The sequence below is a fragment of the Trichechus manatus genome, unplaced genomic scaffold, assembly GCF_000243295.1.
Source record: "Trichechus manatus latirostris isolate Lorelei unplaced genomic scaffold, TriManLat1.0 scaffold00010, whole genome shotgun sequence".
NCBI lineage: Eukaryota > Metazoa > Chordata > Mammalia > Sirenia > Trichechidae > Trichechus > Trichechus manatus.
The window spans coordinates 28,780,674-28,808,149 of NW_004443946.1; the positions used below are offsets into that span (position 1 = coordinate 28,780,674).

Sequence of the window (27,476 nt, forward strand, 5' to 3'; positions counted from 1 at the left end):
CTCAATAGAGGCATGTTTTTTAGATGCTAGATGGTACATCTCTCTGTGCTCACTCATTGCAGATGGTTGCTTCAGGTGGACGTGAATTCCACAAGAGAAATCTGCATTGCTCTGGGATGGATAACCTCAAAAGAGAGAACTATGGGATTGTGTTTTTCTTGCCCTCTTTTGCTCCCAAGAGTCCTCCTGACAAGAGGCCCAGAGTCTGAAAAAGGGGTTCCTGGTTAGCTCTTTTAAGTTTAACCTAATAACAGAATTAACCTCATATTCTTAGTCCATTTGCCACAGACATTTTCTCTGTTCTCAACTGACTTGGGAGTTGGATGAGATTTTTAAAAATGGTGATATCGTGAAGGTATAAACGAACACATGTCCGTATGCCAGAGTTCCCACCAAAAGATGATGCCCATAGTTACCAGATTTGTATATATTTTGCAAATCTGATTAACTGCTTCTGTGTGTCGGAGAATAATATACCCTGCCGGAAGGAAGGGAGCATGAGCAATAGTGCAATCTTCCCAGATGGCAGAAGTCATCCCAGTCTTCCCAGGGTATTCACACTAAGCAATGTATTGAATGTTTGAGAAATTCTCTGCTCAGATTCCAGTTCTCTCTGATTAGTAGACCTGGACCCACAATAAGAAAAGGGTAATTAAGGATATTTACTGAGTCAGACTTTACCTTAGAATAAGGCTTTTACTGCTCTAGAAACAATCTTCCAGAAGATGAAATGATTCAAGATTCCCCAAAAATATTTATTTATACAGAGATTTTGAGAGTAATATTTCTATTTGTCTTTATACCTCAGTCTATGCATCTGGGGCCAAGTCAGTGTGCCACACATGCAGTTTCCCCAAATGCCTCACATGTAGCACCTGCTTCCAGGGACACCAAATAAACACAGGGTCTTGGGGGATACGAGGAGGAGACCATAATGCCCCGAGGTTGCACAGACCCACAATCCCAATATGTGCAACTTGACCTGGAAGGTGTCTAGCCAAATGTCCAAGGGGAAATACAATTGAGGAAGAAGGCGAGAGGAGGGACCCAGAGGGCAGTCAGGAGAGGGTTAATTCCCACCCTCTGCTTCTGAGTTCAGCATATCCACAGGACCCAACAGAGTAGAAGGCCCGAGAACTACATTACCTGGATTTTCTCCCTGTAATGACCCATGATGCTGATTGATGTAGAGAGGACAATTTGCAAAAAGAACAGGTTTGTCTTAATCCCAGGTAGTATGAGATACAGCTCTAGGACTTAGTCCTGGTAACCTGTCTGAAGAAGAATGCTTGCTTTGTATAACATAATCCAGATTCCCTAGAGCAGATGTGGTACAGTGATGACCAAATCTGACCTCGGATCAGAAGTGTCTTCAAGTCTGTCCTGTCCCAGCCATTTTCTGCCCTTCCTACTCCCTAGGATATCCCAAGTCCCAGTGCCGCACAACAAGTCCACTTTCCTTCCCACCACCTCTGTCTGCATCACAGAAAATCTGTGTGTTCTGAAGAGTTCGGCCTTCCCCTAACCAAACCCACACTTTCTTTACCACAGTGATTCTCAGAGCCAACAAGAAAGAGAAATGTCCCAAAAGGGAACCTCCAGCTCAGCCATTTGCCTGGAGCCGAAGATTAGGGGCTCCAGGCCGCCAGGTGAGGTCTGTTGCTTTCGTGTTTCCCGAGGAGCGGGCAGTCGGGCAGTGGCAGTTCTCTCTCCCTCTCTCTCTGTCGCGGGTGGCGTCTCAGCTACACTTACAGGACTTGACCACCATGTTGGAGAGCTGCTCCACCTTGGGGGTCCTCCCGACATAGTACAGGATGGTCAGGGGCTCCAGGTCCTGGGGCACACAACAAGGTGAGGCAGATGCTTCAGGATTCAGGGTGTTGTACAGTCCCAGCACCTGGGAAGGGAGACATCATTTAGAGGTTGGAAAGCCAAGCCCCACCTGGAACCCAGGAACTCTGCAAGTTCCAGGGGCTGCTCCAGAGACTGAGCAAGTGGTAGAATGGTCACTGGTGCTATTTAAGAGTAACTGTTGGAACACATTTGGGGTGGGTAAATGACTAGTGGCTGTCTACCCACAAAGGCAAAATGCAGAACATTTGCGCTTATTTGAGGGCTATAAGTTTAAGCATGTAACAATTATCAGGGGACCTTAAATTGGTAACAAAATTCTCTTAACCAAAAAAAACAGTTTGTGTTGAGTCAGTTCCGACTCATGGTGACCCCATGTGTGTCAGAGTAGAACTACCTTCCATAGGGTTTTCCATGGCTGTGATCTTTCAGAAGTAGATCAGAGGCGCCAACCTTTCGGTTAGTAGCTGAGCACGTAACCATTTGCACCATCCAGGTATTCTCTTAGCTATTAAGAAAACAGCTCTATATTGGTCTTCCTATATTGGTTTTCCTTGCTATAACTGATCACTTTGGTGAGAAATGTTCCCACTAAACATTGCCTTGGGTCATTTAGTAAGTGCCAGAGTGTGGGGCCCCAGACAGGGTGTACTGCTAATGAGCTGTAAGGAACATGCTTCACGAACTATTGCCCTATTTTTTATTCCCCTTGAGGGAAAGACAAGCTAGTTTCAGAGTGCCTGACACTCCTTGTCTGTCTCTCTTTCTCACTAGTGTTTCAGATTAGCTGCTTTTATATGCTTTCTATTGTCTTCCAGAATAACTTTCTAAATTCAAGAAGCTAGAATTAACCCAGTTTCCTAAATTAATGGTAGAAGCGTTTCTACCTCAACATTCCTTGCCAACCATGTACACATACCTCTGACATATAGCTACATCTGGGGTGGCATATGATAGCTAATTAATTTCCATGGTACAAAAGCTTTAGACAAAGCAAATAAAAAGTCTGGTTGAAACTATAGAAGGAATTTTAAAGGGAAGAAGGTGACCAAGTAGAGTTGGGCCAGGGTTCCAAGACCAGAGGGTTTTTCCTCACTCCAGATCATCATTCATTCATTTAGCACTCAGTCCTCCATTCATTCTTCTAATCAGTGTCCTGGTCGACTGAGACCCAGTGCCCCACATAGCACGAGCCCTGCTCCGTACCGTGCTGTGGGTTGTGTCTGCGCTGCGGAGGTATGGGCAAGGGCCTGAGCAGAAGTTGGCGTAGTAGCCCTTAGGTTCATGGACCCATTTCCAGCCCAGGTCCTGTCGGAAGTCAATGTAGAGAGCGCGCACACAGCAGTTCTCCTCCAAGTTGCTGCAACGAAAAACATTTATAGAAAATAAACCTAAAAGGAAACCACCAATACATAGAACTTCACAAATGACCCTCATATTTGTACTCAGAGCCCTTCCCAGCCATTAGCAGAGGTGGCTCTAATCAATGGAATCCCAGGTTCAAGTGGACAGGGCTGAAGAAACCATAAAGGCATGTTCCTATGTTGAAGACTGGGATACCAAGGACATAACAGGTAGCTATAGATGCTGCATGAGAAAGAGAAAAGAGGCAAAAGTGGCCACCTGCTTCTGTAAAAGCTCCTGTAAAAGGCTGAATTAAAAAAAAAGAAAAAAGATGTAAAGTGATCCACATGAAACCAAGCACTAAACGTTACTAGCCAACTCAGCTTTGGTGAGGTTGGTTTATTATTACCTTCCTAATGGCACCTAACCAGAAATGAACTCTAAACGCATTCATCTGAGAAAATAGTAGATGACTACTTAGACTAAGTCTAGAAGCCATCTAACCAAAACAAAGCATATCTTTCTATTAGAATCATGATTCCCAGATCAGCCCAAATGTGACTATCAGACCCCTTCAATTCTGTTCCCTACAGAAATCCATTTGACAATACACCTTGCCACATGGGCATCTAGCCTCTGCTTCAGTATCTGCTGAAACCTAGAACTTGTTACTTCCAAAGGCAGCTGCTGGTCAAAATCTGGCTTCTTGTGGGTTCCCAGGGAGAATCTATGGCAAACACTATTGGTTATCTATCCAATCACAATTTCTAACCCCCTTCTCCCTTGCCGCTTCCCACTCCAAAATCTGAAAAGCTAGATACTCATTTTCCTGGCCTCCGTTACAGGTAGGGATGGTCATGTGACCCAATAATGACCAATCAGACATAAGGGGATATATGCAGGGGGTGAGGGTAAGTTCTGGCAAAGGTATTTGTTTCTTTATAAAAGTGACAGATGGAAGAAGAGAGCTGCTGGCTCTTCCCATACCCCTTTCTTCTGTCTTGAACATGGACAAGATACGTGGAGTTCAAGCAGTCACTTGTGACCGTAAGAAGCTGAAAAGCCAACATAACATACTCAGCATAGTAGACTGGAAAGAGAAAAGGCCTGTTTTCTCAATGGCATAATTAAGCAGCCAGACCAACCCTGAGCCTACTGCTACAGGCTTCTTGTGACAAGAAATCCCCTATGGTTTAAGCCACTGTTACTTGCAGCCTAGAGCACTCCTACCTGATTAAGAGCGACATAGAATAAATCTATATGACAGCCTTCAGACAACTGGAGAGAACTACATTGCTTCTCCTATACCTTCTGTTCACCAAGCTCAACAGCCCTCATTCATTCAGTCGTTCTTCGTATGACATGTTTTTCAAATCTAAGGATTTTCCAATTCATTCTCTCCATCTCCATCCTGGCCTACTTATGCTCCTTCCTTCACTTGAAGTGCTCCCTCCTCCCATATTCCTACATGTCCAAGCCCCACTCATCCCTGAAGGCTCAGCTCAAATTCGACAGCCTTCTAAAGCCTTTCCCGTGTCCATTGATGAACTCTGTGCTCAAATTCTGAAAGCACTTGATCCTTAACCTTCTCATGGATGTGGTCATTTTCTACTTTTTAGTAAGATATATGCACTTTATCCCCCCTCCTTTATAAGTGACAGTTAAACTGTTCTCTAAATAAGGGCAGAAGCTGTATCTCCTTTATCTTTATCCAGCTACTACGCAGTTTTTGTGAATTAGTTTATTTCTCTAGCTCAAATTCTCCCTGCAAATGGAGACTGTCCTGTTTTCCCTCATCCAGCAGCATCCTTGCACCCTTCATAGGGAACTCAGCACTTCTTTAATGGAAATCCCTGCATTAATCTCCCCCAACACACACAAACACACCCTACAAGTACTTTTTAAAACATGAAAACCACAGAGAGGCTTCAGCCAAACCGCGCCAATCCAAACTATTTTAGCAACGCTCTCCTCCTTATAGAGTTTTTCTCATTTATTTCATCCAGGCCCTTACAGAGCTGGGCTGCAGGAAAACAGCTGGGTACTCAGAAAACAGAGATTTGTAAGAGATTTTAAATGTTCTTTCCTGGAGATATTTGCAAATAACATCAAGGATGCTCAGTTTAGCACTGACCCCCAGTAGGCATGTAGTAGATACTGTTTCTGGAGTTCATGGCTCCCATGTGGGCCCAGTCTCACCGGAAGCAGTAATTGGTGTCCAGGGCCCGCTTCTTCCTCTGCCCTCCCTGGCCTGGGTTGTCGAGCCGGTGTGGGGGAATCATCATGAGGATTAGATGAGGGTTGTGGTGATCCTTCTGCTTCTTGAGGCGCCCCAAGTCTCCACGGCCATGATCATCTTCATTGTCCACACCTGCAGAAGGGAAGAAAGGAGAAAATCTCCTTCCTCAGGAAAGCAGGGTGGATGAGGAGTCCTTGGAGGCTGCTTTCTCTTCCATCCCCATCACCGCCCAGGAAAGGGGTGGAAGGCAAGTGCAGCTCCATTCTAATGTCTAGCTGCAGGCAGGGGAAAACCAGATGGAGGAACCCGAACTCAATTATCATTACAAGGATGCCACTTCCAGATGCTCATGTTATGATCCCCTCAAGATCCCTGTGCCTGACTCTTCCAAAGGGCAGAAAGCCCTTCCTGAGATGCTTCCTAGGAATTTTCATGGATCCATGAAGCATAGGTGGGTACCTACACACACCTTTGGGTTGTCAGTTTAGGTTCCAGACTTAGAATCCTGGGGTGTGAGTTTCCTCTTATAATCAGAATTGGTCAAGATAGTACAGAAGGCCTATCTACAGCTTAAGGTGTTAACAATTTAATTTAGCTTGAATGGCAGCCAGGTGAACAAAACTTTGAGGAATTGTTAACATTCGCATTGCACTTATAGTTTTAAAGATGTTACCACTATAAAACTCAGATGAGATAACGAAGTGTATGATAAACAGCCAACAAGCTCTGCAAAGAAAACTGCTATTTCATCTGAAAAGGAAAAGAATGAAGACTAAAGACTGACTTAGAGTCTCAACTAAATGGGGATATACTTTGTGAAGGACCAAAACCAAAAACCAAACCCACAGCTGTCGAGTCGAATTCTGACTCATAGTGACCCTATAGGACAGAGTAGAACTGCCCCATAGGGCTTCCAAGGCTGTAAATCTTTTCAGAAGCAGACAGCCACATCTTTCTCCCACAGAGCAGCTGGTGGGTTCTAACCACCGACCTTTTGGTTAGTAGCCAAGCTGCTTAATCACTGTGCCACCAGGACTTCTTTTGGGAAGGACAACCACCAGCTATTGTTCATCTCCAATAAGGACAGGAGCATGAGAATTCTAATTTACATAGTTAGAGGAGGGACTTGGACCTCAGGAAGGGGCACTAGGTCTGTAAGATAAATGGGAGACCTGGACCTCAAATTCTGTTTTCTGAAAATCTTTATGAACGAGGTAAGTACTCACTGAAGTGGAAGAGTTTCGTCCTAACCTGGCTTGTAGGTAAGGATTCCAAAGGTCTTCTGAGCTCCGAGGGTCTGTGATTAGGATGTCAAATCCTTGGCTTTTAGAAAAATAGACTCTGAAATAGAGCCCATGAAGGTTAAGAGAATTGCCCAGGGTAGAGAGCCAAGTGAGGTCTGCACCTTTGTCAAGACAAGCCTGTGCAGCCTTGGACAAACTTCCTAACCTCAGATGAGCCTCAGTTACTCACAATGGGAATATGAATGGAAAAAATTTCCCTGAAATCCAGAGACTGTCTAGGCTGAGTTCCTTAGAAACATACTGACAAAACAGAAGCGCCTCTTAGCCATCTCAACACAAACACCATGGCACTCCTAGGCACAAAGCATTCTTCCAAACCCAGATAAGTCCCTGGGCAAGGATCAAGTGGACCCTGCAACATCTAAAACTCAGTAGTTAGGGCACTCTGTTATAATGAGGTGGCTTGCGTGTTGCTGTGATACTGGAAACTATGCCACCAGTATTTCAAATACCAGCAGGGTCACCCATGGTGGACAGGTTTTAGCGGAGCTTACAGACTAAGACAGACTAGCAAGAAGGACCTGGTGGTCTACTTCTGAAAAAATTGGCCAGTGAAAACCTTGAATGGCAGCAACACATTGTCGGATACAGTGCCAGAAGATGAGCCCCTCAGATTGGAAGGTACTCAAAATACAACTGGGGAGCACAGGGGCTATAACAATGGACTTAAACATAGCAACGAGTGTGAGGATGGTGCAGGACCAGGCAGTGTTTTGTTCTGTTGTACATAGGGTCGCTCTGAGTCAGAACCGACTGGAAGGCACCTAACAACAAGAGAAGGGAAGAGTTTTCCTGGCGCTGTGTTTTATAGTTTTATCTCATTTAATTTGCACAACAACCCTTTGAAAAAGGTACCGTCATCCCCATTTTAAGACCACAGAGCAGGGCTAGATTCAAGCCTAGGCCTACTGGATTTCATTCTTCCCAACATCACATTGTCTTCCAGATGTTAATGTGTTGTCTATATCTATAAGCTGAACTTCACATTCATTGCTTTTGGAGGTGAAGCAGAATTACTCAAGCACAAAATAATTGGTCATCTCTTTGAAGGCACTTGCTTCCTTTTCTTTGCATCTGTCTAGTAAGCGTCTCCTGTTCTGCCTCATTAACTCCCCACCCACCAATACCCCACACATGCATTTTGTTACCTTTGAATTTGATTTCCATCACCTCATGAATATTTTCCAGGATATCCCCATTGGGCTGAAAGGTGTGACATGGACAATGAATGCTGATTTCCAGACCTAAGTTGGATTCTGCAAAATAAGACACAGAGTTGGTGAGAAAACCACTTTGTGTGATGGCAGAGTGTGCCCATCACCCATGCAAGGTTGGTCCAGGGCCTCTCCTTCCACAGGAACTGTGTTATATTAAGGGTCACAGGAGACAGAAAGTGCCTCCACAGCTCAGAGTGGACCCTCACGCACACATTGCCACATTCCATGAATTTCTTTTACATTATGGACAATGAAATGAAGACCTAAACAATATCATGAAAAATTATAATAGTCATGTGTTTTCAAAGGACAGAATTAGGAGAAAACTGTCACCTATCTACTTAGGGGGGAAAGAATAAGGATACAGGAAGAAAAAAAAAACAGTCATACCACCTAGGTGTTTGTTGAGAGAGGAGATATTTAAGCCAACCTACTGAAGAAGGATGAAGACAAGAGGCAGAGGACCTGGAGGAGACCAGGGAAAAGGGGTAACTGAAGAACTATGGAGCAGAGAGGTGGTGGTCTTGCCTTGATTCAAGAGGCCACAAGATGGAAGGTGGCATAGCCTGAGCAATAGGATGAAAAGTCAAGAATCATTGCTAGAAGCAAGGTCACCTGCAAACAAGAAGCTGAATCAATCTATTTGGAAGATGCCAGCATTTCTACCATGGTTATGATGGTAGACAGAGAGAAAATGGAAGAGATAAGATGAAAATCCTGGTAACACTTAGCCTTATTTTCCTTAAGGAGCAAAGATATACTGAAATAAAAATTACTTGAAGACTTCTTCTTTGGGAACCCTTGTTCCCCATAATGGGAAGCTGGAAATGTGGATGGCTCACTGAGGGAAGACAACAGCTCTGGAAGACATTTGTGAAATTAGAGAGCAGGACAGAGGAGGTGACATGGGGCCATGGGCAAGGGTCCAGATGACATAAGCTCAGAGAGAACAGACATGAGGAAGCCTGGAGGTGCCAGGATATGGTGACTGACATTCCGGTGCAAGAAGGCCAGATCTGCCCTTTTCTCCTATTAGTTGTAGGATCAGGTCTTTTGGCAACCAACATCAGGGAAGTAGCAAAACTGGTAAAAGGGAATGGGTGAAATGGCAAAAAAAAAAAAAAAAAGGAAGAATCAGTAGTAACTGAAAAGTTTGAACTGAATCAAGTAGTTTGGTGCGGGGAAAATCAGGTCAGTTCTGGTAAGACTCAAGTAGGGGAGCTCTCTTGATTTGTGGGCAGCAGCCAGCTGTGGTCAGATATAGGAGAGGTCATAGGGGATGGACCCCTCTGGGTTCAGGGCCAGCATCTCAGTGAGCTGATCCATTTACTGCTCCCTGAGGCCACCCTAGTTCTGAATGAACATCTGGCCTTGGGGCCAACCAGGAGCCCTCCTAAAATCTGGTGCCATCAGGGAAAACTCCAAGAGTCCAGGCTGAGTCAGCATCCTTCTCATGGGCAGAATGGCCCAAGTCCAGAGATTCCAGTTACTGTTAGAAGGCCTGGATGTCCCAGTCCTAGTGGCTAAAAATCAGCTCAATCCTTTCATAAACTCCAGAGCCCAACCAGATTTTTCCATGCTGAGTCAGGGCAGCCTCTAGGACACATTGATAACCTGCTGAACTTGAAGATTTCTGCTCCAGAAGGTTGGCTCTGGTGGAGGAGACCAATATAACAAGGCAGCTGAGTCTCAGCTAGAAAGAAAGACCTGAATAGAGAGGCAGGCATGAGAATGTGTCCTCTTCCTGGTTCAAGGCAGCTGGAAGAAGAAGCTGGAGTAGTTGAAATGGACTACCTAACAACATAATGTACTTCCTGTTACCCAAAAGGGTTCAAGGTAGGCTGGGAGAGACCTGGAGTGGGAAAATTCTGATTCTGTGAGTTAGAGAGTCAAGGTGCAGACACATGACTTAGGAGAGTTAGGGTTAGGGTACAGGTGGTAAGTGTGAGATGGTCTGGCTTGTCCAACAGGCTCCACCTAGGTAGAGGGCTCAGAGAATAATGATAACAATCACCAACATTTGTTCAGCATGACTACATATCAAACATTGCACTTTATATGCAGTAACTCATTTAATCTCTATAATAATCCTACCCTGGTGGCACAATGGTCAAGAGCTTGGCTGCTAACCAAGAGGTCAGATGTTCGAATCCACCAGCTGCTCCTTGGAAACCCTATGGGGCAGTTCTACTCTGTCCTATAGGGTCACTATGAGTAAGAATCAACTCAACGGTAACAGGTTTGGGTGTTTTTCTGTAAAAAAAATCCTCCATTTTACAGATGAGACTACTGAGGCTTAGAGAAATAGTTTGCCCAAGGTAACCAACCAGTAAGTAGTAGAGCCAGGCTTCAAATACAGGCAGCTTGTTGCCAGAGCCCACACTCTTGTTAGAGATGAGGAGAAACAAAGAGGGGTGAATAGACACTGCCAAGGAAGGTGTGCACACATTCACTGAGATGCAAAATGGTTGTGTTTTCCTGGTATCCAACCTATGCTTAGCCATGATGCTGGGTGTGTTCCCTGCCCAGCCTGCTACGGGAAGTCTGGCTCTGCATACTAAGAAGTAGCAGATTGTCTGAGCAATAGCCTCAAGGTCTAAGGACACAGGCCCCTAAGCTTGAAGAAAGCTCCAAGTAGCTCTGGGACCTGGAAAGCAGCCTGCATGCCTGGTGCCCAGTAGGCCCTCAGATGTTTGTTGAATGAATCCATGACCATTTGTGTGACTCAGTTCTTCATCAATCCACACCACCGATACTCTATTTGGAGTCTATTTCCTGCCTTGTTTGGGGCATAAACTCTGAAGAACTCATGAGCTCTGGATTTATAAAACTTTGTGCTAGGATTCCTCTGTGGGAAGGGTGGGCGGCATCTGCCTGAGTGGGAACTGAAGGTTCCAGTGAAGGTCTAACTTCAGAATTGGCAGTGGTGGGGATGGTGGGTGGGGGACCCATAGGTTTTATTATGAAATTATCTTTTTGATGTCTCAAGGAGGATGGAAATCATTCTCAATGCAAACTTCTCATTGAGTCTTGCAGCTGTGAAAATAAGAGTTCCTTCAAGTGCCCAGAGCTTCAAAGAAATCCAGGTGGAGCTGATCAAAATCAGACAGGGAAGCTAAGCGATTCATTTCCCCAGCTTCTCCTTTCTGTAGCCATGTCGGACTCTAGGCAGAGTGCCATTTGAATCAGAATTCCCAACAGTGTTGCTGTCGGCAGGTCCTTGTGGATTCTCCTAAGCTTTTGCCTTATGCGCAATAGCTTTGGGAGCCATGCAGGAGAGGAACCATTACCTTATTTGCCAGGTGAAGAAACAGAGTGAGTGGTTGAGATGTTTTGGATGTGTAAAGTCTGATATGCTTGTGAATAGCTCTACTTGGCTGACTAATCCCCTTGCCATCGAGTCAATTCCAACTCATAGCGACCCTATAGGACAGAGAAGAGCTGTCCCATTGGGTTTCCAAGGCTGTAATCTTTACAGAAGCAGACTGCCACATCTTTCTCCTGTAGAGCAGCTGGTGGGTTCGAACCATCAACCTTCTGTTTAGCAGCCAAGCGTTTTAACCATTCCGCCAGGACTTGGAAGACTAATAGGCCTTTCAAACTTTATGGGCCAAAATAGAGCCTGCCCCCAAATCTGTTCTTTTTCTCCCGGTCTCCCCTATTCCAATAAGTGATACCACCCAGCTACTCAGTCTAAAAACTTAGAAGTCATCCTAGACTCTCCTTGTTTCCTCACACCCCATTATCTAATCGGCCTGTCCTATTGGCTCTGCCTCCAAAATATATAACTCATCCATCTATAATCTCCATCTCCACTGCTTCTGCCCTAGCCTAGGCCCCATTGCTCTCTGCTGGGCAGCTGCAATGGCCCCTAATTGGTTTCCGTGCTTCTTCCTTGACCTCATGGCAGCCAAAGGGGACTTTTAAAGATGGAAACCAAATCCCCACACTCCCTACTCTCAGCCCTGCTTATAACCCTCCCAGGACTTCTCCTCACACTTGGACAAAGTCCTAAATCCTTATCATGGCCTTGTTGTTCTTGTTGCCGCCACTGAGTTAGCCCCTGACTCATGGCAACCGCATGCACAACGGAACAAAATGCTGCTTGGTCTTGTGCCATCCCCATGATCAGTCACTGATTGGATTGCTGTGATCCATGGAGTTTTCATTGGCTGAGTTTTGGAAATTGATCATCAGGCCTTTCTTATTAGTCTGTCTTAGTGTGGAAGTGCCTCTGAAACCTGTTCAGCATGACAGTAACACACAAACCTCCACTGACAGATGGCTGGTGGCTGTCCATGAGGTGCACTGGCCAGGAATCGAACCCGATCCTCCACATGGAAGGCAAGAAATCTACTACTGAACCACCACTGCCCCCTTACCATAGACTTACAGGTCCTAAATCATATGGCCCCAGCTGACCCCAGTTCATACTATTCTCCCCCCACCTCACTAGCTCCAGCCACATCAGTCTGTTTGCTGCTGCTGGAACAAATCGAGCTTGTTCCCACCCGAAGGCCTGGGCCTCGCTGTTTCCTTTGCTTAGAACATCCTTTCTCCTGACCTTCACGGGCTAGCTCCTTCTCATCAGTAAGATCTCAGCATACAAATTCCTCCTCCAGAGAGGCCTTCCTTGGGCCAACCATCTAATGCTGGATCCCACCCAGTCATTATCACATTGCTCTCTTTTCTATTTTTCATAGTACTTGTCACTGTCTGAAATTCTTATTTATCAGTTTGTTTAGTTGTTTATTATGTGCCTCTCCCACCAGAACAAAAGCCTCATGAGATCTGGGACCTTGCCTGTTTTGTTCACTGCCGAATCCCCAAGGCCTGGTTTACAGTGAGCATTTAATACATATGAGCTGAGTGAGTTAAGTGAATGAATGAAGATTACACAAAAAGTCAGGAGCAAAACTAGGCTTTGAACCCAGATCTTGTGACACCCCTAGTCCTGTCCTCCTCCTTCTGTTTCATGAAGGACCAAGGGACCTTCCAAAGTGCACATCCTAAGAGTCAACCTACCTCTTCGCAGGAGCCACTCACGCACAGTGTCAGTGACATCAAAAGACAACCACTCGGGGGTCCCCCGTGTGGGCAGATTCTTGCCACCAATATAGCGCTGTTTGGCGATGTGCTCATCTGGCCGAAGAATCTACAGGGCAAAGAAAGGACTTAAGTTCCCGAGGCCATGACAAAGTAGCACAGGATATGCCAAATGCAGGAGAACAGGTGAGGGGACCAAAAGGACACCCAGAGTTTTGACTGCCATGTCCTTTGAACATCTTAGCTAGCTCTTTTAATCCTCTTAATAGCAGATACAGATACAGAAAGTAAGACTCAGAAAACCCAGGATTCAAACCCGGGTCTGCCAAACTGTGTGTGGAACAGTGGCCTGATATGGCGAAGGAGCCAGCTTTCCTTTCTGTGCAGTTTTTGTTCTGGGTGGGGGCTTACCTGGAAGAGCTCAATCCTCTGCTCATTGCGTTTGGAGTTGGGGTTGGGCACCCGCAGGACCCGGAATTCTGCTCGGAACAAGTTGGTTCTATTTTTCTCCACTGAGGATACGTTGAAGCGGAAAACCTTGGAGGTGATTCCTTTGGGACAGACGGCCAGCTCATCTAGGAGATAAGCAGCAGGAGAGGCTTAGCATGTATGAGACCCATGTGGCAGTGTCCTGCCAACAGACACTATGGCCATGTGGCCAAGGCCCCACCTGTGACCTTCCTTCTTCTGACCTAAAGGGGGCGATAGGAAGATTCAGGGTGGCCCAGGACTCAAACACAAGCCTGAACCAGGAGCAGTGAGCCCCAGGATGTGGCCTTAAAGCCTGGGTAGGCAAATGTATTTGCCTTCTCCTCCACTGCCCTGACATCCAGCTCTGGCCCAACTCTCCAACCTGGCTGTTCTTAAAAAACAAAAAACAGTTGCCATTGAGTAGATTCCAACTCATGGTGGCCCCATATGTGTCACAGTAGAACTGTGCTCCATAGGGTTTTCAATGGCTGGTTTTCTGGAAGATCACCAGGCCATTCTTCTGAGGCACCTCTGGGTGGACTTGACCCTGCAGCCTTTCAGTTAGCAGCCAAGCGTGTTAACCGTCTGCACCACACAGGGACTCCTGGTTGCTCTTACTCGTTTAGAAACTACAGATTCTCAGAAGATATCAGCAATTCTCCCAGTAGTTTAATCACACTGTAGCTAGTTGATTCATCCATACATTTGTTCATTTATGCATTCATTCATTTATCCAACATATACTGAGCAAATACTATGGGCCACGCATAGTGATAAACACTGGGAAGCAAAAATGAATTGACACAGCTCCTGCTGGCAAGATAATTAATACCCAGAAGAGGTTATTACTATATGGACCCAAATAATAGTCCCAGAGGGCAAGAGTTGGAAGCCTTCAGAGAAGCCTAGGACTTGCTCAGGAGATCAGAGGGGGGTGAGAGCAGGGAAGACTTTGTGGAAGAGGCAAAATTTGCTCTGGGCCCCACAGGAGGATAGGGTTTGAGGGACAGTTTGAAGCCAAGGCTGGGAGGGAAAGAAATGCAAGTGGGTAAGAGGAACTGGAAGCAGGAGGCTGGAGCCAGGTGAGAAGAAGTCAAAATGTTAGACTCCGGTCCGCCTGTGGGGAGGCTGAAATGTCAGACTGAGGGGTTAGTTTTAGCCCATTCACAGTAGGGAGCCATGGAAAGTCTTTGAGCAGCACAGTAACATAATCAACATTGCGTTTTAGACCTAACAAAGCAGCATTCATATGGCAAAGAGCCCACATCCCAAGCCTGGCCAGCCCACAGATATTTCTTCAGACCAGGGTGGCCCATCACCACTGGGCTCTTTCTCTTTAAGGGTCTCTTTCCCTGACAGCACCTCCCTGGCCCCCTCACCCTGTCTGCCAGACAGAAGGCCCAAGGGCTCGTTCCTAGTGCTTGGAGCCAGGTAACAAGAAAGAGCAAGATCCAGTCTTTCCTCTGCTCCTTCCTATGCACTTTACATCCTGAAGGTCCGAACAGCATTAGCACCCAGAGAAAAACGTTCTGCACAAATGGTAACAACAGCCAGAACATGAAATCCAAGCTCAGAGACCCAGATTCCACACATAATGGACATTACTGGAATGAGTTCATAATCACCCGGAGGGCTGGGTGAGGAAGTCACGGACAAGGCGGGAAGGATCAGAGGCCTGGAAACAAGCAAATGCGCTACTGATCTTTAGGAAAGGATGAGTGAGTGTTTCTGGAAATCGCCATCTGGTAGGCCTGACACTGGTTCTTAGAAAATTAATGGAACAGATGTTAGGAAAACAAATGTATGAATACCAGCTAATGAAGCCTTGATTAATAACTGGCTTTGAAAGAACAAATACTGCCAACTATCCTCCAAACCATTTCAGATAGCAGTAGAACGAGGAACCAGCGATAGCAATTTAATTTATCAGTTTACAAGTGTGGAACCCTCTGGACAGGGGTGAGCGCTAGGACTGACAAGCCACTCAGGTGCTGATATACTTGGGGCTTGGAGGAGCCGTCATCAATGTGGCTTCAGTTATAATAGCACCTCCAGTAACTGGGAATGTGAATGCAGTGTGGGTCTTGCTCTAAAAAGAGGGGGAACGGGAGGTGGCACATGCCAATGAGGAGAGTCAGAGAGGTCAACCAGTGGGAAGCCAGGAGATGGGTGGGTGGGGATACGGACGAGCGAAGAGTCTTCAGGACACCATATGTGATCATCCCTCCTTGGTTTCTTCCAGCCCATAGGTCAAATATCTGTCCCTAAAATGTACTCCTCTTGGTGGGAGTTCCTAGGGGACTTCAGGAAAGAGGTGGGAAGGGTCATTTTTTATCACCATGATCTACAGATTGCTGATAGTCAGAATTAGGGTGGACACTGGGGTCATCTAGTACAACCCTCTTCCAGTGAAGAAACAGAGGCCCAGAGAAGCCTTGGCCAGAGTCACCCAGTGAGTGAGCTGACACTAGCAAGCAAAGCTAGACACAATTATTAATGAGTAAAAAAGCATTGCCCAGGAGAGAAAAGAAAATGTAAATGTAATCTTCCTGACAGTTAAATCCGTTAAACAATTATGGCATTTTAAATCACTTGTGGAAGAAGTCAGAGTGTTAAATAAATAAACAAAATGTAATAATGCCACCTTACATTTTAGAGCTTTCATTAACTCATCTGCCCCTCTAACAACCCTTGAGGAGAATAAGTCAAGTCTACCATTTTACCAACGAGAAAATCGAGAGGTAGACAAGTTAAATCACTTTCCCAAGGTCATTAGGTGAGATTTGAAGTCAGGTCTTCAGAATCACCTCACTAATTGAAGCTGAGACTCTGGAAGTTGGACAGGATCATCTAGGAGAGGGATGGTTTCACCAAAAAAAACTATAGTAAGATTCCATGGAACAGGCCTAGAATGCCAACCCAGTGCCTCAGATAAAGGCCAGCTCCCAGTCATTTTGTAGTTCTTAAGCCATGCTTCTGCAGAGCAGGACTAGGAGTTCCGCCTGTATAAATTAAATTATGATCAACTTTTTCCATTGTACAGAAAAATATGTATCGACGGATGCCATTTTTTTCTATTTTGCTTTTTTCGGCAGGTAAGGTCTAGCGAGAGAAAGCAAGCAAAGAGCATTCGTGCAGAATATTTACGGAAAAACCAGAAACAGCAGACCATGTTTCATTCAGTTGCCTTTTATAATGTGCTCAGACGCCTGGGCTCCTAGGTGTGCCTTTGTTTATATACATCATTTCAGCTAGTAAAATTACTTCCGGTTCCAATGATAGGACTACATATATCATTGTGGCAGTGCTTCTCCACCCTGGCTGTACCTTATGATGTACATATGATGCCTGGGCCCGCTCCCCAGAGTCTGACAACACTGTAGTGGGTGGGTCCCTAGATTTTTTTTGTTTTTTTTTAAGATCTCCAGATGATTCTAATATGCAGCCAAGGTTGAGAACCACAGTTTATCATGTTCTGCAAAAGATACCATCGCTTCCAGATGTTCTGGAAGTTTGAGAAACCACTGCTTTTTAACCTTTAAATGGGTTAACCTTTAAATATATTAGACGTGTTGTTTGGGCAATGCATTATTTTTTTAAATTTTGAATTAGAAGCCCATAAACATTTTAAGCCCACATTAAAAGTTGAAAGATTTCACAGAAAGACCCAGATTTTTTGCTGTCTTGGGAAATGATAAGATCTAGTCAAGCTGGGGAGTCCCTGGGTGGTGCAAATGGTTAATGGGTCGGCTGCTACCAAAAGATTTGAAGTTCAAGTCCACCCAGAGGCACCTCGGAAGAAAGGCCTGGCTCCTTAAGAAAAAATCAACCACTGAAAACCCTGTGGAGCACAGTTCTACTCTGATACACATGAAGTCTCCATAAACTGGGGTCAAATTGGTGGCAACTGGTTAGTCAAGTTGGACCCACCTCCCTGAATGCCACAACTGGCAGAAGCTGAGCAGTGGCTGCCCTCTTTTAATGGGGCATTATGTGCCAGGTCCCACCCCCACCCCCATCCTCTTCATGACCCAGAGGCCTTGTCCCCTGCTGTTCATCACGGTGTTCCCTCTGGAGCTTTTATTCTAGATCATCTACATCATCTCCCTGGCCTCTGTAGGCCTTGTGTTTGAACCCCTTAAGAGCTCTGCTGCTAACCAAAAGGTCAGCAGTTCGAATGCACCAGGCACTCCTTGGAAACTCCACGGGGCAGTTCTACTCTGTCCTATAGGATCACTATGAGTCGAATCAACTTGACGGCAAGGGGTTTTGGTTTTGGAAGGAAAGGTTTGCCCTAGTTCACCGAGTCTTAAGTTTCAGCGTGCTTAAAAATCAATGGGGAGCTAGTTGAAAATACAGATTACCTAGGACCGCAGCCCCAGAGATGTAAGCATGGGTAGGGCCTAGGAATCTGCACTTTTTACATCCACACAGCATCTAGACTGCACCTGGAAAAACACTTACCTAGTGTGTGGCAGGCATTGGGGCTCAGGGCAAATGAGCCCTTTCAATAGGAAAGTTCTTTAATTTCCAGAATGAGTAAACTGAGTTCAGCAGCCAGAAGAGAAAGGCTTACAGTTTTCTGTTTGCTCGGGAGCTCTGGGTTTGTGGTTGTTTTAGTTTTGCCCTTTGCTGAAAACAACAGGAGTCTCCTGCCAGACACAGATAATCGCAAGCCAGAAGATAAAACAAACGCCTACATACACTGATGTCTTGATAACAGGGATGACAAAGGGACTGAAAAAGCTGTGCCCTTCCCCACCACATGGGTCAGAGAAGCCTCTCCTCACATCCCCTTAGGGAAATCCTGGAGAATTATAAAAGGGATTGCAAGGCTGGGCCCTTCCTCCCCAGCAAAACTGTGTTGAATCATCCCAGATGTAATCATAAAATTCTTTCAGCTGAAAGGGAGTTTAGAGATTATCTCTGACTTTACAGATGAGGAAACTGAGTGAGGCTCAGAGAGGTGACTTGTTCAATTTCACACAGCTACAGTTGCTTATGTGGAGCTCTGGTGGCACAGTGGTTAAAAGCTCGGCTGCTAACTGAAAGGTCGGTAGTTCAAATCCACTGGCCGTCCCTTGGAAACTCTATGGGGCAGTTCTATTTTGTCCTATAGGGTTGCTATGAGTTGGAATCGACTCCACAGCAACGGATTTGGTTTGGTTTTTTGGTACAGTTGCTTATGAGTCCCTGAGTGGTGCAAATGGTTCACGTGCTTGGTTGCTAACCAAAAGGTTGGAGGTTCAAATCCACCCAGTGGTGCCTTGGAAGAAAGACTTGGCGATCTACTTCCAAAAACTCAGCCATTGAAATAGAAATACTATATGATCCAGCAATCCCACTCCTAGGAATATATTCTAGAGAAATAAGAGCAACACATGAATAGACATATGCACACCCATATTCACTGCAGCATTGTTCAAAGATGGAAACAACCTAGATGCCCATCAACAGATGAATGGATAAACAAACTATGGTGCATACACACAATAGAATATTACTCAACAATAAAGAACAATGATGAATCTGCAAAGCATCTCACAACATGGATGAATCTGGAGGGCATTACGCTAATGAAATAAGTCAATCACAAAAGGACAAATATTGTATGAGACCTCTACTTAAAAACTCATGAAAAGGTTTACACTCAAAAAGAAACAATCTTTGATGGTTAGGAGGGAAGGGAAATGTGGGAGGGAAAAACACTAAATAGATAGGTGGTAGCTTTGGTGAAGGGTAAGACAGTACATAATACTAGGCAAGCCAGCACAGCTTGTACAAGGCAATGTCATGGAAGCTCCATAGACACATGCTAACTCCCTGAGAGACCAAATTACTGGGCTGAGGGCGGTGGGGACCGTCTCGGCGAGCATCTAGCTTAACTAGCATAGCATAGTTTATAAAGAAAATGTTCTACACTCTACTTTGGTGAGTATCGTCTGGGGTCTTAAAAGCTTGTGAGCGGCCATCTAAGATATTCCACTGGTCTCACCCTGTCTGGAGAAAGAAGAAAACTAAAGACACAAGGGAAAGATTAGTCCAAACAACTAATGGACCACAACTACCACAGCCTCCACCAGAGTCCAGCACAAGTAGATGGTACCTGGCTACCACCACTGACTGCCCTGACAGGATCACAATAGAAGGTCCTGGACAGAGCTGGAGAAAAACATAGAACAAAACTCTAACTCACAAAAAAAGAAAGGAAAAAAAAAAAGACCTACTGGTCTGAGAGAGACTGGAGAAACTCCAAGAGTATGGCCCCTGGACACTCTTATAGGTCAGTAACGAAGTTACTCCTGTGGTTCACTCTTCAGCTTAAGATGAGACAGCCCCATAAAACAAAATGAGACTAAGTGGGCACACCAGCCCAGGGGCAAGGACGAGAAGGCAGGAGGAGACAGGAAAGCTGGTAATGGGGAACCCAAGGCTGCGAAGGGGGGAGTGTTGACATGTCGTGGGGTTGGCAACCAATGTCACAAAACAATATGTGTATTAATTGTTTAATGAGAAACTTGTTTGCTCTGTAAACTTTCATCTAAAGTACAATAAAAAAAAAAGAAAAGAAAGACATTATATGAAGAAAATAAAGTCTACTTGCTGAGTGTAGTCTTCTAGATGACTTTAACATAACTGAAGTCCCTTCTTAGGATCTACAATACTTTTTAGTCAAGCAATAATCAAGAACCAGAGACAAGAGATGAATAAGTGTGAAGACCTGTATTTCATACAAGTAAGTAGGGATCATAGTCAACTCGTAGCTGATCATCTTTTCAGAAATGGCAAATTTGAGACCAGAGTCAAGAGTTGCTCAGTATGTAATATCCTTAGGTCCTATAGGCACTAGTGAGACCCCTCATTACCCTAACTCAAGCTATGCAATCTAACCCCTATTTTCTCCCTTCTCCCTAAAAATCAGAGAGTTCTTTGATTAAGATGACTATCGTAGAAGCTCAAGAATACGGACACATCTCTTTTGCCTTTTATTCTTTTTTTTTTTTAAATTTTATTTAGTTGTTGTTGAGAATATACTCAGCAAAAGATACACCAATTCAACAGTTTCTACATGTACCATTTAGTGACACTGATTACATTCTTTGAGTTGTGCAACCATTCTCAACCTCCTTTTCTGAGTTTTTCCTCCCCCATTAACTTAAATTCACTGCCCCCCAAGTTTCCTACCTAATCTTTCTGTTGATCCCATATAGACAGCTCTTAAAAGAGCATAATACTCAAGGCAGACTTTCTTTTACTAGTTAAACTGTCGTTCAGTTTTAAGATGACTTCAGGGGTATTTTTGGTTTAAGGTTTAAAGATTATCTCAAGGCAATAGTTCCAGGGGTTCATCCACCCTCCATGGCTCCAAGAAGTCTAGAGTCCATGATAATTTTAAATTCTTTTCTCCTCTTTTGGTTAGGATTCTTCTATGGATTCTTTGATCAAAATGTTCAGTAATGGTAGCTGGGCACTATCCAGTTCTTTTGGTCTCATGGCAAAGGAGGTAGTTGTTCACGAAGGTCATTAGTCACACATTCCATATCCTCCTCCTATTGGTGAATAGAGACCAACTGTTGTGCCTTGGATGGCCACTTGCAAGCTTTTAAGATCCCAGGCACTACACAACAAACTAGGAGATAGAACAGAAGCACTAAACATGTTATTAGGCCAATTAACTGGAATGTCCCATAAAACCATGACCCTAAACCTCCAAACCAAGGAACCAAATCCCATGAGGTGTGGTTGTACATAAGCAACCTCAGCAGCTTCTCTTTTTTTTCTTTTTGGTCATTGTTGTAAATATATCTATCACACAACTTCTGCTGATTCAACTTTTTACAGGTGTACAACTTACTTACAGCACTTACAATAATCAGCTGTGCAACCTTACCCTTAATCGATGTGATTTTTCTATTACCATTAACCCCCCCTTTTCCCCTTCCCTCTTGCCCTGGTAACAACTAATAAACTTTGGTCTCTATAAAACAAAAAACAAAAAAACTCAGCCATTGAAAATCCTATGGCGTACAGTTCTACTGTGACACACATGGGGTTGCCATGAGTTGGAGTAGACTCGAGGGCAGCTGGTTTGGTTTTTTTGATAGTTGCTTAATCTGCTGGAGACTTCATTATATTGATAAAGAAATCCCTTTAATTGAATTAGGGAGAAATTTTAGCAGTATGAATCTCCCAGACAAAGATAGGCAGAGCTAAGAAAGAACAAATCCAGTTATCCCTGTGCAATCTGCCACCTGGGTTACTAAGGTAAGAGCTCCTGTCCCTTCCCACTTGGTCCAACATGTGATTCATTTATGTTGTGAATCAAAGTCCTACTGGAGCCTAAAGGTTAAAGGTAGGACTTGAAATTTACATTTTACATATATGTTAGTGCTTAATAGCATGAGTCTTGCATGCCGTATGTTTAGGTAGCGACCTTGCTCTGTTTGGGAAAATGACTTAACTGAAACATATCTCAGTCTCCTCATTTGTAAAATAGAGAAACAAAGGTCCCTATATGACAGGTAGGGGGCATTGGTGTGTCAGTGGTAGAATTCTCGCCTTCCATGCAGGAGACCTGGGTTCAATTCCCAGCCAATGTACCTCATGTGCAGGCACCATCCGTCTGTCAGTGGAGGCTTGTGTGTTGCTATGATGCAGAACAGGTTTCAGTGGAGCTTCCAGACTAAGACAGACTAGGAAGAAAGGCCTGACTATCTACTTCTGAAAATCAGCCAGTGAAAACCCTGTGGATCACAACGGTCCGATCCTCAACCAATCATGGGGTTGGCACAGGACTCAGCAGCATTTCGTTCTGATGTGTGTGGGGGAGCCATAACTTGACGGCGGCAACAACAACATATGACACAGCAGAGCCAGAGGCTGGTCCTTGTTGTCTTTGCTCTCACCTTGGTGCCCTTTCTCCTGCCCTCTGAAAATTATCCTTTCCTGTACTTTCTCTCTCCAGAAAGACCCCTGTCTCCTGGTCCCAGTTTCTACTGTCACTTTCCTTTGAATGTCTGTCGTTGAGAGTGATGAAATGTGGATGAGAACGTGGCCTCATCATCTCCCCTGCAGAAGCTCTGCCACGGAGACCCTCTCTGTGCCCCAGCCAGGCCCAATGCCACTCCTACTCACCCTAACACGTTAAGGACAGGCTTCCCTCATGCTCTGATGATGGCAATCAACTCCCGAGCAGCATCTGCTGGGCATCTACGTCTGCCCAATGCCTTCTTTATAATTAGTGTGCCTTGTAAGCCTGCCTCTCCAGGGCTGGCTCAGCACCTGACCAGCTGCAGGGCAGGCCCGGGCCCGTGTCTGCTCAGCCTCCCGTGTCACCTCCAACAGCTGCAGAGAGTCTGGGTCTGCTTCCTGTCTGCACCTGTGAGCCTCTGTGGCATCGCCTGTGTCCCATTGGGTGTTGACCCCTCAGTGCTGGCCCCTCCGTGACATCCCGCACAGCATCCTGCTCACTGTGTTATGTTTGTCCTCGGCCTGGCCGCTGCCCCATGGCCGCAGGGCCATCCATACCTGCTGCAGTTACAAAGTCCTGGTGCTGTAGCCTGGGAGATGGCCAGCATCTGCAGGGTGCTGCCCTGGCTTTTCCCACGGCTGTCCACCGAGTGTCTGCCCCCAATCCATGTCCACCTGCACCTGCATGCCCTTGCATACATCTGGCTCATTCATTCTCAGCTCAGGGTCCAGGCAGTGGGCCCTCTGACTCAGACCCCCTCCTTTCTGGGACTCCTCCTCTTGCCTTGGACTCTCCTCAGGCCTCTCCTGCTGGCCTCAGCTTTCCACCCTCATCTGACGTTCATGCCCACTATCTCCCGTCACGTGGGTGCCCAACCATCCAGCTCCTAGGTGCCTTTGGGAACCATAGGCCCTGGCAGACCCTGAGCCAACCCTACCCAGAGGACCCTAAGGCAGGGAGCACTCACTCTGCCTCACCCCCGGCCTCCACCCCACAAGGCAGCCACATCCAAAGGAAGGCCTCCAGGCAGCCACAGGAAACAGAAGTGGAAACCTCTCGCCAGTAACCACAGGCTCCTCCGCCTGGCGTGGGCCAGCTCCTAACGGGGCCTTCACACCTTCAGCCAGACCTGGTCCAACCCATCAGCCACCCACTCCTCTTCCTTCTCTCCAGCCAGGTTCCTTTCAACGCCTGCTGTTCGCCCATCTGACCGCCCTAACCCTGCCTGCTACCTCCCCTTCCCCACCCCAACCCCAGCACTGCCCACCTCCCAGGTGGGCCAGGGCTGAGGTAGGCAGGGCGGCGAGGACACCTGCTGGTAGGAAAAGCAAACAGAGCCGCTCCCAGAGTTCCTGGCCCCAGAGTGGCTCACATTCCTCACTCCTGGGCTGTCAGTTTCTCAACATCTGCCAAATTTCTCTCTCTTGTATTGGGGTTTTCAAATCCCCATTCAGTAAACACACATGACTTCCACACGTGTACAAACACACACAGACGTCTCACCCAGAAGCCTCCCTGCTTCTCCGCACAGACAGGGCAGCCTCCTGGGAGGACATACTCCCAGACACACATGCCCTCTGCACCCACAGCCACACCTCCCACCCACGCCCGCCGCTCATGCAGACACAAAAGGGCCAACAGCTCTCATCCACACGTCTAGAGCCACAGTCCTGCTTTCCCTGTCCACAGGCCTGGAAGAGGCCCATTCTGAACACATTAATCTGTCTACTGCACAAAGCAAGACGAGTATGCCCTCCCCACATGCACACAGGACCTGGGTGTGGGGGAAGCCAAAGGGCCCAGACAGCAAGAAGCTGTGTCTTGCCCGGGCTTCACCAGCCACTCTAATGGAGAAAGATGTGTCAGTCAGCTTCTGTAAAGACTACAGCCTTGGAAACCCTATGGGGCAGTTCTACTCTGTCCTACAGGGTCACTATGAGTCAGAATCGACTCGACGGCAGTGGGTACTGTACTCCTCTTCCTGAGAACTGGAAAAACTGAATTAGAGACGTGCCACAATGAGTTGTGAAAAGCAGAGGAGATCTAGGTCTCCAGACTCATAGGACTCTAAGGGCTGGAAAGAGAGCCAGCCCTGCCCCTTTATGGCACCCATATGCTTGCAGTTACCTATGTGGTTGCATGTGCAAGAGCACATATGTTTCCCTGGGCAGCACAATGCAATTCCAAATTAAAATCAGTCAAGGACGTGACGTGAGTTCAGCAGGCTGCTGGGCTCCAGGGCTCCTGGCCTTCCAGAAGCGCCCGGCTCTAACCAGAATGGCTCTGTCTCCCTCCCCATCCACCTACCCAGCCCCAACTGCGCATCACACCTCTTGAGCCTCTGGGGTGGTAAACCCTGGGGCACCCTGCTGTGTGGCCACCACAAGGCCTCCCTCTGTGGAGCTCTCCACTCCAGATCAGACCCTCCAGAGAAGACACCCCGGCAAAAATTGGGACTTACTGTGCTCCGCCAGCCCCTGGATCATGTCGAATTTATGGATTTCTTTGGCATAGTATTCCGACTCGGTGTTTTCCTGAGTGCAGCCTTCCTCCTTTTCCCCCTGCATCTCCTCCAGCAGCTCCCGGGTGCTGTTGTAAAGGGCCAGGACCTGGTAGGGGACATGGGTCATCAACGATGGCTCAGGGGGGCTGGTGAGCCTGAGCTTGCTCAAAATCTGTCCCCTAATGGCTTCCACCCTCTTCTTCTTGATGTGGCCGAAGTCCAAGGTGGTGCAAGTGGACAGAGAGAGGCTGACCGTGGCAAAGTTCAGCAGGGCGAGGACCACCAGAGCCCTTTGCAAGTGCATCTTCATGTGCGAGCCCGGAAGAGAGGCTGGGGGGCGGTGACGCCTGGCGAGGAGCAGACCCCAGCAGACGTGCAGAAGGAGGGAGGAAAACCAGGCGGCCTCCCCAGATCCCGAAGACTGAGGCTTGGCAAGAAGGTGCATGAACTCACTGCACTGTGAGAGCTTCAGGACTTCCAGGAAGCGCTGGCAACCCTGAGGACGAAGAAGCGGACTGTGTGCCTTGTAACGCTGGGATTCTTCTCCATGTGTCTAAACAGGTTCTGCTGGGCTCTGACTCCCAGCAGGCCAGGTGGAGGGCAAGCAGAGGGCTGGGAGGGGTGGCAAGGCAGCTGGGAGTGGGAAGAGAGCTGGAGTTTTTCCTTAGGTAAAAATAAATAGAGCGGTTATCTGATATTGCCAAACGCAGCCTGACGATGGGGAGAAAGCTGGTATTTTAAAGAAGGAGCAGAAGGACCATGTCTGGGTTCCCAAATCAAAATCCTTGCCTTACCCTCAAGGAGAATAAGAAAGGAGGATGGAAAAGAAAAGGAAAAAAAAGTAAAATAAAAAAAAAAGTCAGATCACCAATGAGTAGGTGGGGAGAGGGGCTGGGCAGCTGCTGGCCCAGCTAAAGGTGGGGGCAGCGCAGGACACACTTGTCTCTCGGGCACCCCATTCATGCTTTCTCTTTTGTTTACACTTCCTGGGGGCTTTCTAAATGACTTTGTTCACGCTGCCTCTGGTCTTCATTGGCTGGGATGTGGGGGTATGTGCAATTAGAAGGCAGGGAGGACAGGCCCCTGGAGAGCAGTCCCAATAATCCACTTGGACGCAGGGTCACCAGCACCCCGGCTTGTCTTCTCCCTCGGCCATTGCTTCTCTTCCCTGCTTCTCTTTAAAAAATAAAAAGGAAAAGAAAAATAAAAAAGAAGGCAGTTCACTGTACGTCTGTTCCGGGAAGCTGTTATTCCTTCTTTCTCAGGCTTCTTCCCCTATCTCTTGCCTCTGTCTCGCTCATTCTCTTGGACTTGGCTGTCTGCTTCCCTCCCTTTCTCTCCCTCCTGCTTCTCCCTCTCCCTCCTGCTTCTCTCTCTCTCCCTCTCTCCCTTTCCCTCGTTCCCTCTCTCACACACACACAAGCACACACACTGCTTTCTCTATTTCTCTGTGCTGAAATTTTATACCTCCCTCCCATGACGTCTCGGGCCTGGGATGGGGGAGGGAGGGACCAGCGCACGCAGCCTCTTTTGCTGCCCGATTTTAATGTTTTAAACAGGCACAGAAAAAGTCGAGCCCATTTGAAAAGTAGTTTGCGAGTCCTCGCGTTCGAGGTGGTAACTGAACTTTTTTTCCTCTTTGGGAGTCACTCCTGCTACACGTTGACTGTTTTTCTGGAAAGTTACTCCGATGAATCCCCTCCCTCCTGCTCCCCAGACTCCGGCGCCCTCTCGCCAGCTGTCAGTCTGTCCTCCCCTCCCTGCCCCTCTGGCCCGGGCCGCCCCGGTGCCAGACCGGACACTGGGCAGTGTCAGGAGGGAGAGCGGGGCCTGGCGGAGTCAGCCGTGCCCACCCGCGGGCGGCGTGACGCCCGGCCTGGCAGCGGGGTGGGATTCAGCTCCGCGGCTATCCTGGCTCCGATTCTTCATTGACAAGATTGGAGCCGGGCGGCTGGCTGAAGCTTGGAGACGCTCCAGAGGCAGTGAAAAATGGTGGCGTTTGCCGGAAGACCGAGGCTGCCCTCTGGCGAGGCGAGGCCGCCAGTGAAGGTGGCTCCGCAGTCGGGAGCCAGGAAGACGGGGAGGGTGGGGGCGGGGAAGGGGCTGGGGGAGAGGGAGAGAAAAACAAGGCCCGCGGGCCTTGGGGTATAAGCTTCCCTCTCGGCCAGAAGTGCGTACAAGTGCACCTCTCCCTTCCCGGAGCCGCGGCTCTGGAGCGGCTCTCCGCAGAAATGTCATCCAGATGTTCGCAGGCGCCCTCCCCACCGATGGTTCCGCAGGGAGCTGCGCCAGCAACGCAAAGTCAGCAATTGGCCCGCGCCCATTTCCCAGATGGGTGAGGGGACGCTTTTCTCCTCATTCGTTCCTCTTCTCAGCCTAAGTTTCTAGGTCTTTTCCCATGAGAAGATTAGGGAGGGTCAGGCATATTGCTTCCCCCCGCCCCCCAAACCAGGGCTTGCCTCTGAACCGGTCACTTTCCTGGGATACAGTGTTGCCCCCGCCACCGTCCCACCCCACCCCACCCCACCCC

At 47.1% G+C, this 27,476-nt stretch overlaps 1 protein-coding gene across 1 annotated transcript; it reads right to left on the minus strand.

The window, feature by feature from the left end:
* Positions 1 to 644: 644 nt before the first annotated feature.
* Positions 645 to 27,352, minus strand: TGFB3 (transforming growth factor beta 3). Its single transcript, XM_004371059.3, has 8 exons — positions 27,133 to 27,352; positions 24,905 to 26,122; positions 13,413 to 13,576; positions 12,981 to 13,110; positions 7,887 to 7,994; positions 5,395 to 5,566; positions 3,058 to 3,211; positions 645 to 1,897 (listed from the first exon to the last, which is right to left on the minus strand). The coding sequence occupies exons 2-8, from the start codon at positions 25,389 to 25,391 to the stop codon at positions 1,739 to 1,741; spliced, it is 1,374 nt and encodes a 457-aa protein (XP_004371116.1). The 5' UTR covers positions 25,392 to 26,122; positions 27,133 to 27,352; the 3' UTR covers positions 645 to 1,738.
* Between the last annotated feature and the right edge of the window lie 124 nt (positions 27,353 to 27,476).